At 35.8% G+C, this 14,207-nt stretch overlaps 1 protein-coding gene across 1 annotated transcript; it reads left to right on the top strand.

The window, feature by feature from the left end:
* Positions 1-381: 381 nt before the first annotated feature.
* Positions 382-13,505, top strand: LOC145592422 (methylcrotonoyl-CoA carboxylase beta chain, mitochondrial-like). The gene is made up of 10 exons (XM_081648873.1): positions 382-779; positions 955-1,074; positions 2,135-2,569; positions 2,735-2,825; positions 4,653-4,885; positions 5,016-5,180; positions 6,486-6,560; positions 10,401-10,532; positions 12,944-13,000; positions 13,119-13,505. Exons 1-10 carry the CDS (start codon positions 597-599, stop codon positions 13,320-13,322), a joined length of 1,695 nt encoding a protein of 564 aa, XP_081504999.1. The 5' UTR covers positions 382-596; the 3' UTR covers positions 13,323-13,505.
* The last annotated feature ends 702 nt before the right edge of the window (positions 13,506-14,207 follow it).

Raw genomic sequence — 14,207 nt, 5'->3', positions numbered from 1 at the left:
TTTAAGTTACAGGTTGTAAACGATTTGGGTTTATCAGGTTTTTGTCGGGTTTAATCGGTTTCGGTTTAGAATGGGTCGGGTTGCTATCGGGTTCGGAAGTACTCGGTTCGGGTTGTTCTCGGTTTCGGGTTGTATCAGTTCTGCTTGATAACGTGTACGGTTCAATAACGGTTCTCAAACATTCGGATCGGTTCAGTTTCAGGTTTTAAAAAATCGGGTCGGGTCGGTTTACGGTTTTAAAATAACAGGTTCATAGCGGTTCGGTTCCTTTTCGGAACAGTTCGAAACGGTTCGGATTCACCAGTTCGGGTCGGTTTTTGACAGCTCTATTTATATCAAATCACTAGCTCGGCATGAACCTAAAAAAAAAAAAAAAAAAAAGTGAAATATCCATCTAGCTTTGTAAAGAGATAGAAATGTGTATGCATAATGGATTAGCATTCCATGTCAACAACAACAAAAACACGGATCAGCACACCGTTATACACTAATCATCTTTGGTTTGTTCATGATCACTTTAAAACACTTAACTTATGCGAGAGGAAAAAAAAGAGAGAGAAAATCATCCAATCAAAGTTTCAAATTAAACCCTGAAAATGCTGGGATTCATAAGAAGAAATTCATCGACAACAAAATCAATACTTTATTTGAATTCATGGCGAAGAGGATTTTGTTTAGGTGTTCTTCCCAATGATGTTGATCGAAATTCCGACACTTTCACTCGCAATTCCAAACTTATGCAAGATTTACTCTGTCAACTCCATTCTAACATCAACAAGGTCTCTACTCGACTTTAATTTCTATTTTTTTAATTACTATAGACGGAATTTGATCACAGATCAAGGTACAACTAGGAGTCTAGGACATGACTTTATTGACTAAGCTAGTTGACATCCACTTTTGCGAGTTTAGTTAATTTCCCCTTTTCCAATTTTAATCTATTTATTGTTAAAGGTAATTGCTGGTGGAGGAGAAGAAGCAGTGAAGAGGAATAGAAGTAGGAAGAAGCTTCTTCCTAGAGAGAGAATTGAACGGATTCTTGATCCTGGTTCTTCATTCCTTGAGCTTTCACAGGTTTCTGCTATATTCTAAATAGATTAGTATGTTTATACTGGAAATTATGTGATTAATTTGGGAATTTATCATATGTTTCAGTATGATTATCTAAATGCAATTTGTTGTTTTGATTAAGTGAAATTAAGCCCTTTAATATCATTGGTGGGATGACATTATGATTGTTTGTATGACATAATATTTTATTTAGCATGATTATTTATGTTGTTGGTTTTACTTATTTTACATGTCAAATTCTTTTTGTGCTGCTTAAATTTGAATAAAACTAGGATTCTTTATGATGATTGGGAATTAATAAATTAAATCTGAAATTATGAGAAAATCAGAAAAATCATAGTTTAATATAAAACAATTTGTATTTGACATTGTAAGGAGAAACTATGTAGTGCCAGATTATTTAAGTACATTGAGTGTGTAATTGGAGTTTGGGGTAAGGGTTTGTCTTAAGTCTTGACATACAGAGTTATATCCTGCTATTTTAAAAACTCACATCTAATTTTATTGGAATTTGTTGGACTATTGGAGCCCAATTATGCCTTCTATCATTGTACTTAAGTAAGCGATCTTTTAACTAGTTTCAAATCTTTCGACTGGTAGTTGGCATACACTTTAAACATCCTAGGGTGGTTTTGTGGGAAAGAGGTAACCCCTTGAATTAGATTCGAATACGTCTGTAAGTTTTTTGGCTAAAATTGGATAAATGACTTAACAAGCTGGACAAACATTGGATATACTTTGTCAAGGCCTGTAGAATGTACCTATGAGGATTGTTATTCATCATATGGCTACTTGCTTGAGTGAATTGCTCGATTTCATGCTGTGGCTGATTTGATGTGGTGAGTTTTGATGGCCCTGACACAATCTTGTTATCAATTTGTTAACTCTTTCCTTGTAATAGAGCCATCATACTTTACGCTCCCGTTCTAGTAGCTCTACCTTTGGCTTTTTCGTTAGGAACTTAGGAAGACATCAATAGTATAATATAATTTTGTTTTTATATCAACATAGTGTAAGGAGAAAAGTTCTCTACTTTGTCTAAGCCTCAAATTGATGTGATTAGCTTGCAGGACATAGGTTGTATGAAGAATCTCTTCCATCTGGTGGAATAATAACAGGGATCGGACCAGTTCATGGGAAACTTTGTATGTTTGTAGCTAATGATCCCACCGTCAAGGGAGGAACGTATTTTCCCATCACAGTCAAGAAGCACTTAAGGGCACAAGAAATTGCTGCTCAATGCAAACTACCATGCTTGTATCTTGTAGATAGTGGTGGTGCTTTTCTACCCAAACAGGCTGAAGTCTTTCCCGACAAGGAGAATTTTGGCAGAATATTTTACAATCAAGCCATAATGTCTTCCCAAGGCATTCCTCAAATTGCTCTTGTTTTGGGTTCATGTACTGCTGGAGGAGCATATATACCTGCTATGGCTGATGAAAGTGTCATGGTAAAAGGAAATGGAACGATATTTCTTGCTGGACCTCCACTTGTGAAGGTTAGTGACACAGTCATGGCATCCGGACAGGGTACCATGGCAACCATGAAGCTTCTTTTTATCTGTTTCCAGCTTAATCTGCTGGTCTTGTTTCAGTTTTCAGAGCTATGAGAATGCAATTGTATTGTGTGCGTGTATTTATTTCTGATGGATAAATTGAAACAGGCTGCTACTGGTGAGGAAATTTCTGCTGAAGATTTGGGAGGTGCTAGTGTGCACTGCAAGATATCAGGAGTATCTGATTATTTTGCTGAAGGTATTCTACTGCTGTAGATTCTTATTTCTTTATCTCATAAGAGTTGGTTGATCAATAGTTTTATTGATTACTTCCTCTTGTAAGCTTCATGATTTAATGAAACCATTTCTTCAATGTTCATCTAGCATTATTACGACACTAATGTCATGACAATTAAAACAAGCATTACTGTCTATTTACTTGGCTTATATATATATATAATACAAATAATGACTGGAACTGTTTATATTAACATTCACATCTGGCTGTTGCATGTAATCTAATTGATTTACATACTATAGATGATCTAGAACTTGAATTAGTAATATGTAGGCCCCTGAAATAACTTTCAGGTTTCATTATTCATAAAAGCTTCATTTTATGACTATTGCTGGAGGGAAGGTTCAGCATAACTTAATACCTGTTGTCCCCCTCATCCCCCCCTCCCCTCCCCCCCAAAAAAAAAAAAAAAAAATAAATAAAATAAAAGAAACAAGAGTTATGTTCTTTTTTAAGAATTGAAGATTTACACACTCATTATTGCAATTAGTATATTTACTTGAACTCCTGTGAAATTTCGCTGCTACTTCTTTGTTCGCCCCTATATTATAGTACGGCTCATGGTTTTAAGGAAACCCTTTCTGTTGGAATGACGAAAATAATGCATTTATGTGTTTTTGTTAAGAAATATGTGTATTGTCATACCTTCTTGCTCTGTGATCTGGTGTACCTAATAATAGAATCTCTCCCAATTTATATTAGCCCTTTTCTTTCTTGTATGGTGTTGCAATAAGATCTATTCTGCTATTCATTTATTTCAACAATTTAGAGGAGTCGAAAAGTTCCCTTTAGCTATCACATATTGCCTCAACTATTGAACTACTTTATTTTTTAAAACCTCTTTACAGCTAATAAACTTATTGTTTAAAGTCCTGGCAAACTTTGGTTGTCCGCTTTCCTTCCCCTTCCTTGCATCAATTATACTCCGTGTATGCCAACTGCCAGTAATTATTGCTTAGGTAACTGAGACATGTGGAGGAGGAAGATTTTTGTGGATGATTATACTGAATAATCATTTTTGGTTCATGTAGCCAACCCCACTTATGGGATTAAGGCTTTGGTTGATATAACTGAGAAATGTCTTATTAAAGTCTCAATATACAAATCTTTTTATGACATTGTTTGCCTATTTGGCACATAAGGCTCAATGTATAAAAAAGCTCAAGGCGCTCTGAAGCGAGATGGGTTATGCAGCGCTTAGGTGCGCCTCTTTGAAGTGAGGCGCACTAAAGCTATAAACAATTAAAAAAAATTGGCAGAAATTTGTTTCAGGTGCGCCTCGGGGGCGCCTCTTGTGCTTTTGGTGCGCCTTACCTGCATATTATTTTTGATGATTTCAGACTTTCACTTTTATTATTTTTGAATATTTATCCGCACAAGGCACCACATTGTGACTGTGATGTGTCAAGCTACCCAGCTCCTGTTTCATGACTAGTGATATTTGTGGACAAATCTTTGAACTGAACAATTTTTTTTGGAATGGGTACGTCAGAGATCAAGGCATCATATATTACATGCTTTACATCTTCTTTGAATGCAACTCCTTGTTTCTTTTCGTGTGTATGTTGAACATCTTTTGCATGTCTCGATTGCAATTTTTGAATTTTGTAGGATACAGAAGCCAAAATTCTAAAACCTGCGCAATATGACATTCTCAGCTTAATTTTAGCAGCTCTCTCTTCTTCTGTATCCTTATTCCTTTTCCGTCTCCGTTGTGGAAGATATACAAGGGATTGGAACAACCAACTAAAAACATTTTATTCTCGTATTTATGGCGTTTCCTTGCAGATGAATTGCATGCACTGCATACAGGAAGGAGTATTATTAAGAATCTATATAAGGCTGGAGGAGAAGTATCTAGTACCTGGAAGACAGCAGAACCTAAGGAACCTCTTTATGATGTGAAAGAGCTCAGATATATTGCCCCAATTGATCACAAGCAGCAATTTGATATACGATCTGTTATTGCTCGTATAGTTGACGGGAGTGAGTTTGATGAATTCAAGAAACTGTATGGCACTGTGAGTCCCATATTTATCTCCCAAACAAATTCACCTGAATTCCTAGGTTATAGTTATTTAATATTTCAGGTTAATCATTATTTTAATTTTAATTTTTGAATTAGAACTTCTTGTTTGTTATATTTTGCAGACCCTTGTAACTGGTTTTGCAAAGATTTTTGGGAAACCTGTTGGCATCATTGGAAATAATGGAGTATTATTTCATGAATCTGCTCTTAAAGGGGCCCATTTCATTGAACTATGCACTCAGCGAGGCATTCCTTTGGTTTTTCTTCAGAATATTACAGGATTTATGGTATGGGGGATTCTTATACCTCTGAAATAATGAATAGACTGCTTTTAGATGTTTTCTTTGCCTTTGATTTATAAAGCTGATGTTATCGAACTAAAAGGAGCTATAGGGTTACCATGGCTATATAAGTTAACCATGTTTGAGATACATTTTAATTAAAGATCTTTTTATACGCAAGAGCCACCTCTATAGAGTTGAAGACATACGTATTTGGTTCACATTCTGTCAACAAAAACTGGTGACAAATTTCTAATATAGGTGTTATGCAACATATTGCTTAAGATTAGGTCTCTCGTAAATTTTGAGGTTAACTTATTCTGATGGTCCAGAGACTTGCCCTTTCACAATTTTATGTTGGAGTGTATGGGCAGACCTTATCAGGCCTGGTCGACACCAATTCAAGGGTTTTTTTTTAATTGTTCTGTCTTTACTCTAAGCAAATGTAAATTAAGGGGAAAGATAGTGGCGTTTGGAAACTATTCATATCAAAATGAGTAATCTTTCTGTAGGATACGAACCCATACCCTTATTTTTAAAGATGGCATTTTTCTGCTGTTCTTGGATTTTTAAGCCGATTGTCTTATGTATATGAGGTATGCCCAACTATACATGTTACTTTTACTTGGTTTCACCCTTTATGTAGAATCTATTTTTGCTAACTATAAGACACCAACTTGGTAGATGGGAGTTTTTTTTTTTTTTTTTTTTCTTTTCCTCCATTTTTTAGGGGGTGGGCGTTTCCTAGCACTTGTAAGTTGTAACCAGAATCATTTACAAAGTATTACTTATTGCTTACAAATTGGTCCATGGTCACCTAAATTGCAATATTTCCATATACAACATCATAAACCTTTCTCTGTGTGACTTTCATATTAATTGGTGCACCATATTCTTTCCTCCATAAGTCTATTTCTTCCCATGATCCTATCCTTAGCTCACAATCCTATTCTCTTTGTTTCATGTACACTATGTATTCTCTAATCTTTGTCTTTACTTTATCCGTCTCAAATTTAATTTTTAAATCAAACTTGCTGGTTTTTTCTGAAATGTTGTCCTCTAAACTCATACATTGTCCTCCCTCCGTTCCTTTTTGTTCTTCCCATGAGAGAATCTTCTAAATTACTCTCAATATGTAAAATATAACAAATTCATGTCTAAAGATATATATGGTCAAAGTAATGCATTGGCAAACGTGTACAAAAAAAATGGGAAGAACTTTTAGGATTAGGGGGAGTATATTATAGAGTAATAACATTAAACAGACAATTGTTTCATTACGCAATAACTCTTGGTATAATGTCTTGGTAGGTTGGCTCAAAGGCTGAAGCAAATGGCATAGCAAAAGCTGGGGCAAAAATGGTGATGGCTGTTGCATGTGCAAAGGTTGGTGTAACTTTGACTTTTGCCCTCCATCTTATTAACTCACTCCCTTTCCTTTTTTACACATGGATATCATTCTTTTTCTATTTCGAGATTTTGTTATTTGTATTTCTGGGGATTTAGGATCCTTTTGAGAGTATTTTCCCATCATCAGATACTTATGTATTTGTTAGATTTTGATCTACCATGTGTTTTTGTTAGGATTTTGATCTACCATGTAAAATTGATCTGAAATATGAAATGCTGATAATAAAAAAAATTACGTAGATTTAAAGTGTTCTTAGTATTGCAGTACCCATGACCCTTGGAAAAAATTTCATGGCATTGGGGTGATCTCCATGCTGTGACATTATCAGCATGGGTTCCCTCTTCCTTCCCACCTTGGTAGTTCCATGTCAGATCTATGCTGTTTATGTTATTGCTGTGTAAAATTTGTGACAATGAAATTTTTGGAAACACCTGAAGTTTAATTTCCCATTGGTGACACATGTAAGGGCTTGGTTATTCACAGCCAACTCCCCCTCCTATTGTAAGTACTGCCCATTTACATTTTATTCATGCAACCTTAACTATAAACTACAATTGTCAATAGAATAAAGTCTTTGGTCAATAAATATGGCATCAAAGCAATAAGGAGAAAAGGGGTGGGGTGGGTGGGGAGATAGCATATATTAAAATGGAAACAAAATATTCACTACTTTTTGAATCCATATTTTAGTGGACAAAATTAAAATGGTTCATCAAAGTGTTGGCGCTTCTCTTTTATTGTGAAGTAGCTGATTTCATTGCATTTCGGATCAGTTTCATCTGGAAACAACACCTCTATTATTGAACCAGTAAGGTTATTCACAGCCAACTCCCCCTCCCTCCCTTCCTTCCAACCTGCCACAGCAGGATTCATTTCTGAGATCCTGGATTACCACCATAAAGTTAATGTATTTTGAACAGATAAGTTGCATAATTTCAAAGTGCAAGATCATGCACTTCTCCAAATTCTTGCTTTCACTTTTGCTTTCTCCTTCTCAAAATTGTTCACTTTGCTTGCCCCGTATTCCTTTTTGAGAGGTCTCTTTCAAATTGCTCTATCATCTGGTGAAATTTCCCACTTGCAACCCCCAAGTTAGTTTGTTTTGCTTCTTAAAATTAGTGATCTTTTCTCTATGGGGCATTAATGAGAGAGAGGCCTTCAGATCAATTTGCTTCTAATTCTTGGCTAATTTCTTCAATGCCATTGTATTTTTCATATCATATTGCATGCATGCATGCATCCTTTATTATACTCCTATAGATCATTTGTCTATATAAGGAACATGTGGAATGACCTCAGGCTTCTGTACAGTTGCTCAGTTTAGCATGAGCTATTATTCAGCCGCTTATTTGTGGACCTAGTTTTGTAAATAGTAAAGGATGCTATCAATGTTTTGACATTATACGTAATACTGTCAAATTAAGAGGCTTTGTGATGTAAGTCTAAATACACCCACCCAAATATAGGTTGATGGATTCAAACTTTTTAAAACGGGTTACTCTCGAATTACACTAGAATACTCAGGAAACGGGATAGACAACCAAAACTCAAGAACACACTCAAAGTTTTGGGATCTTAGGCAAGAACTCAAGACACACTCAAAGTTCACCCTAATCTTATAACTCAAGAACAAACTCAAAGCTATAAGGAAACACTTTAACTCGAGACAAACTCAAGGCAAAATGCTAAAACACTCGGTTTTTATCAATAGTCGAAAGCTGTGATTCTCTTCTTATTAGCTTCCTATATATAGGAAATATGAGGAGTAAGGTAACTGAAAAGGTTACCACTTAACATCTCCTAAAATCGTTACATTAATTCAATGGTTACAAAAACTAAATAAAACTCTAGCTCTTAATTCACTCCTTTGTAACACCTATGTGTATGGGTAGTTACAAATCAGCAATTAAGAGTTACAATAACTCTTGTTCACACCTAAACATACGGCTAAATAAGAGAGGAAGTTAGTAACTCCTCTAAGCCTTATTACAACTTAAATAAAAGATAAATCAAACTTAATTATATAGCCCAAAGTAGTAAATGGGCCATACACACATAGATAACACTCCTTTGTGGGCTTCAAGTGATCTCCCTAGAGAGCAAAGTGACAAATTCGGGCTTGAGAGAAAATGGACTGAATCCAAGAGTTTCTAACATAAGGGCAACCGGTTCTTGATCCATGGAGCTTCTAAGTAGATTACTTGAACTTGGATCTTTTGCTATGTCAGAGTTGTGTGAACAAGTTCAAGAGTCGGGTGTTAAAATCTTGATTGAACTTAAAATGGTCATGCTCTTTCGGTTAATTTTGCTATGATCAAGCTTGATCTCTATGATTTTGGAGTTTGAGCTCATTTATTGTTATTCCCTTTGTGCAACACAGTATATATACCAAGTTTCAACTTTGATTTTAAAATAATGAGTATCATCAACCACTACTACCTTTGTTTGAATTCTTGTAATATTTGAGCTTTTAGCACTATTTATATGAGACTTTGACCATTAATGTCTCTATTCATATTAAAAAGGAAAAAAAAAAGTTGATGATATAAACATATACATTGAGATCAACCCAACAGTGATTAAATTAATGACATTTAGTTTTAAAATCTTAAATGAATTATTCAATAAAGGCTTGCAAGAATTGAGAAGCTAAGGTAGTATCTCATATTGTCCATGCTTGATCAGACTATAATGGATGAGTTCAACTTTGGAATTCAGTGCTGTGGTTGTTTATCAGCTTTAGTCACTAAAATACATGACCACCATGTCTTCTCATTAATATGGTTTTTTTTGCGATCAGTTACTTTACTGTTGGTTTGATATGTTAAACTGTTCTCTCTCACGAGTTGGGTAAATATGATCTCTTAATGAAGCCTCGACTTTCAAATGCAATGGAAATGAATGTGCAAGTACTGCAAACTTTTTTACTAAGTACTGATGAGCTTGAGGGCATTGCAGCATTGATTATATTGGAGAATTATCGGCCAATTTTTTAGTATGGTAATTGGAGACTAGTAAAAGAGGCACCCTTCAATCCTGTTGTACATTGCTAGCTATAGGATGATATCATCTTTAATTTCTTGATTGACCTTACAATTAAGAGTAATTAGTAGCCAAATTAAATTATTGCATCAAAAAAGATGTCACACTGGGTGTCTGTGTAGTGATTCTAGGGGTATAGAATACCCAACTATTCTAAACCCTGATATATCTATCAAATTGTGGAGAAAAAAATGATCATATATTATCAGTTATCAGTATGCTCATTGTCTATGAACTTTCCAAGGACTATCATGTTAAAATTATACAACTATAAGGCTCTCTAATTATAACATGTGGCCCATGTATATTTGTTCTTTTCTCAAAAAAAATGTCATAGAACTTTCAAGGTGGCTAAATGAAATATTGTTTAGCTCTAGGAAAATATTAGAATTTAGCATGATGGTTCTGGGTGTTGGATTAGCTGCTAGCCTGCTTCACGCCCAAGATTTTGATGAGTAGACTGCTAAGAGAATTTCAAGTATCTTTAAGCTATTGGTCTCATGTTTGGTCTGGGATACTTTACCTCTTCCAAATTTTTGCTATGCTGTAAGATAAATACTCCATATTGACACATCCTAGGAGTAAAGTGGCAGGATCCCAATTTGAAATGTTAATTCTTCCTAAATTCCTGTGTGGTTTTATAGTTAGTTATGTGTTATATAACACTATCTTTGTTTGGATGACTTCCAAGTTCATGTGCAATAATTAATGGATCAAAGACCCCAGGAAATGAGTGACCTGTATATGTTTTCTGAAATTATCACTCTGTGCAGGTTCCTAAAATCACTGTTATAATTGGTGGAAGTTTTGGTGCTGGAAACTATGCTATGTGTGGACGTGCATATAGTCCCAATTTTATGTTTTTCTGGCCAAATGCAAGAATATCCATAATGGGAGGGGCACAGGTATAACTTTTATACTTGTATGTTATTTTTGTGTTACCGCCTTTTTAATAAAGTGTTAATTTCAATTGTTTATTGTGTCTTACGTAGTATTTGATAATTGAGGTTGCTGCGCCATGACATTTTAGGTTCATGTGTGAACCAAGAGGAATACTTTTAGCTACTTGAGCTTAAATCATCAAAGACTGAGATTTAGCAGCTTTTTAATGAGTTATGTGATGTGCAATGACACAGTAGTGGCAATTACTTACCCCTATAACATCTCCTATCTCAACCTGCTTGACTTATCTGCTGTTACATGCTTTACTTTGGAAGGTTCTTGCATTTATATTAATCCCATTACAGAATTAAAAGTCATCCTGTAAATCAAATAAATGGAACTGTTGACTATGGCCCATTTAAGTCAGAGTTCAAAAGACCTATTTTCCAGCATGTAGTTTGTTGACTTTGTTCCATGCCCACACGTGACAAGTTTCACAGGACACCACTGCTATCCTTTTTGGTGAAAAAATAAATAAATAAAAATAAAAAACACCTTCCACGCTCACACTTCATGGATGAGTTCATCTTTAGCATAATTCTTGTCAATATCCTCTTCATATTCATTGTTTTATAGGTTTTGCGTTGCCCATACTCCTTTGAGGGTATCTTTTTGGCATTACTGTGTGTCATGTCTGAGTGACTTAACATTGAGGAAGACTACCAGTAAAGCTGGCTATTAGTAGGTTCAACACAGAAGCTACTGAAACAACACAAAGATCTTTTTGGATGGTAGTGACAGGATAAGGGCTGGAGCGGAGCGGAGCATTACCATGTCTCCAGCAGTGGCCTTAGGGTTGACAGCAGACAGAGCTGCTCATGAGAAATTATGACTTGGCTCAGCTTAATTCACTTGTTAATGATCTTGAATACTTAATGAGTTGAACTTAAATTCAGCTGATTTTGAGTCGTGGGCTCATAAAATTGAGAAATCGATGTATACCTTTCAAATTATAAGAGGTGGTTATAAATTTTTTTACCTCTGTGGCTCAACTTTCTATTTACAAGGATATGGTAATTCTTAGCAAAAATTGGACCAAGCCTATTAGCCAAACACTACCAAAGAACCGAATAGAAATAACGAAGTTATTATTTTCAGTATGTTACTATGTCGTATTAACAGTTGAAACATTGATTATCGAGGCAAACTTCAGCTTTAGTTCAAGATCTAGAATCCAAGCTAAGCTTCAGCTAGGCTCATCTTGTTTAAGAGGAGCCAGTGCTTGAACTCAGTATGATCAGGTTAGATTGAGCCGAGCCATATTGGAATTTAGTTTAGTTCGATTCATTGCGAGCCCTGTGGATGGGGGTGGGTGGAAGCCTGGCAGTGTAGCAAGGATATAGGTTCAAATGAACTGAATTAGGGAGGAGGGTGGGAGAGGGGAGGGGATGATTGTGGGTTGTGTGGGGCGCTAGCTTGCTGACCCATAAAGACTGTTCTTTTTTCATTATTGTCAGATATCACTTTTCAATGTTCTTACCTGAGATACTTCCAATATACGACGATGATGATATGCCTGGGAAGCATAAACTATGTAAATACTAGATGCGCTCCTCTGTTTCTTTTTGTCAGGTTAATATGTTAATTTATGGAAAAAATAACATCATGCTTGATGAATTTTACCTTCTTTTAGTGGTTTAGATGGATCTTTGGAAAGTGAGGCTTTCAAGTTCTAACCTGAGCATTATATAGTGATAATCATTTATAATCCGTCTGAGCATTATAGGATACCTCTGATCAGTTAAAATACTTCTGATCAGATGAGAAATTTTATTTTTTATTTTTTATTTTTTTTATTTTATTTTTTATTTATTTTATTTTTTTTCAGTCATTCTCCTTGGACCACCATTTTAATCTATTACATTGAAGAATAGTGATCAATGCTTTGTTTGATATGTATGATCTGTATATTAATTAATGGTTTTAAACACGATGTTTATTTTTGAGCAACATCAAGTGTGCATGTTGATTAGCTGGGGGTACACTCTCTCTTCTTTAGATAGAACACAGACTTAAAGTATCGAATCCAGGAGGCCAGGAGAGGCCAAATCAAAGAGTGCTCAATCTGACCTGAAAAGCCAAATATCCGAGTAGTTATTGTACTAAAGCATAGAGTAGTTGTCCACGAAGTTATTTTTCTCCCTTATAGCATGGTTACGGCCCTGCTAGGATTATCTTAAAGGTGTCACTTGGAATGGTTTGCTTACCCAATCCTCACTTGCCTGTGCTGAGGATAGAAGGTGTTAACAGTTCGAGCTATCTCAAGATCCTTGATTTATTATTTTTGACATTTCTACTGCTGATGTTTAAAGAAAAATATCATATGTGATTAATCTCTAAAATGAGGACTAATTTCTTGCATGGCACTGTGTAGGCTGCAGGTGTGCTGACTCAAGTAGAGAAGGCAAACAAGAAACGGCGAGGGATCCAGGTAATGTTTATTTGGAAATGCTGCATGCTACTTGTACATTGCTACTGGTCTTTAGAATCTTGGTTCATTTGCCCGACAACTACGTTTACCTGATCTTGCATATATTTTACTTGTGTAGTTGACAGCTCAAGAAGAAGAAACATTCAAAGCGAAGGTGGAACAAGCATACGAGGAAGAAGGTTCTCCATATTATTCCACTGCTAGGCTTTGGGATGATGGTGTCATTGATCCTGCAGATACTCGAAAAATTATTGGTCTATGCATCTCTGCTTCAATGAATCGTGCTCCAGAAGAGACGAAGTATGGTGTATTTAGAATGTAATGATCAGATAGATGAAATGATGATCCAGTGTGTAAATATTTAGTCTGTAAAGGAGAAGCCATCACAATTATTCAATGTTATTTAGACATTTTAAAACTATGCCAATATGAGTCATTGTTTTCAGTATTGAAGATTACAGTAATATGAACCTTGTAAAATGATATGCGATATGCACTTACGTCATTCAGTAAGTATTGTACCTGGCAAGAGATATAAGATGAATATAAATCTAGTCTTTATATTATAAGCCAACTAGCCAAGGCATGGAGTTGTGATGTCCTCCTAAAAATACTTAAATACCGGCTTATGCTAGTGAGCGCGCGCGCCAAAAAAAAAAAAAAAAAAAAAAAAGGGGGAAATTTTGAACGGTGGCCCCTAACTTCTGCTACGCCCCAATGATGACTACCTCTTTTTTTTATTATACAAAATGATCTTAGTTAAAAATTTCATCTCACTCATAACCTAATTTCATTAAATATTAACTATAGTTAGATTTATATTTTTTTTTAAAAAAAGAAAAATTAAAAAAATTAATCCTAACCACCAATAACCAGCCACCAACTGCCCAGCCACCATCTCCCTTCCAGCACACCACCCCAAGTTCCTCCGATCACCGACGATGCTACCCATACTCCCCCGACCGCAAGTGATGATGCTCCAAATCCACCTCAAACACCGCCAAGCCAGATTCCCAAATCCCCGGCCACAACCCTCCTTCCCTCTCCTCCTTCTCACCGTCACCACTACTAGATCGCCGATCTCGGAACCCCGACCACCCCCAGACCGCTGAACCCAAACACGAATTAGATTTTGTAGATCGAACTAGGAGCGACTGCTTCAATTGAATGAGCAACCACTCTGAAGGGTCTTGCGATGGCTCTGCTG

Source organism: Chenopodium album, chromosome 18, assembly GCF_948465745.1.
Source record: "Chenopodium album chromosome 18, dcCheAlbu1.1, whole genome shotgun sequence".
NCBI lineage: Eukaryota > Viridiplantae > Streptophyta > Magnoliopsida > Caryophyllales > Amaranthaceae > Chenopodium > Chenopodium album.
The sequence above is the reverse complement of the archived record's forward strand: the minus strand, read 5'-3'. Positions and strand labels throughout refer to the sequence as shown.

Coding starts and splice junctions, on each gene's coding strand:
- LOC145592422 (XM_081648873.1), top strand. CDS start 597: ATGCTGGGATTCATAAGAAGAAATTCATCGACAACAAAATCAATACTT. Junction 2,570..2,734: donor CTGGACCTCCACTTGTGAAG/GTTAGTGACACA, acceptor AAATTGAAACAG/GCTGCTACTGGTGAGGAAAT. Junction 6,561..10,400: donor TGGCTGTTGCATGTGCAAAG/GTTGGTGTAACT, acceptor CACTCTGTGCAG/GTTCCTAAAATCACTGTTAT.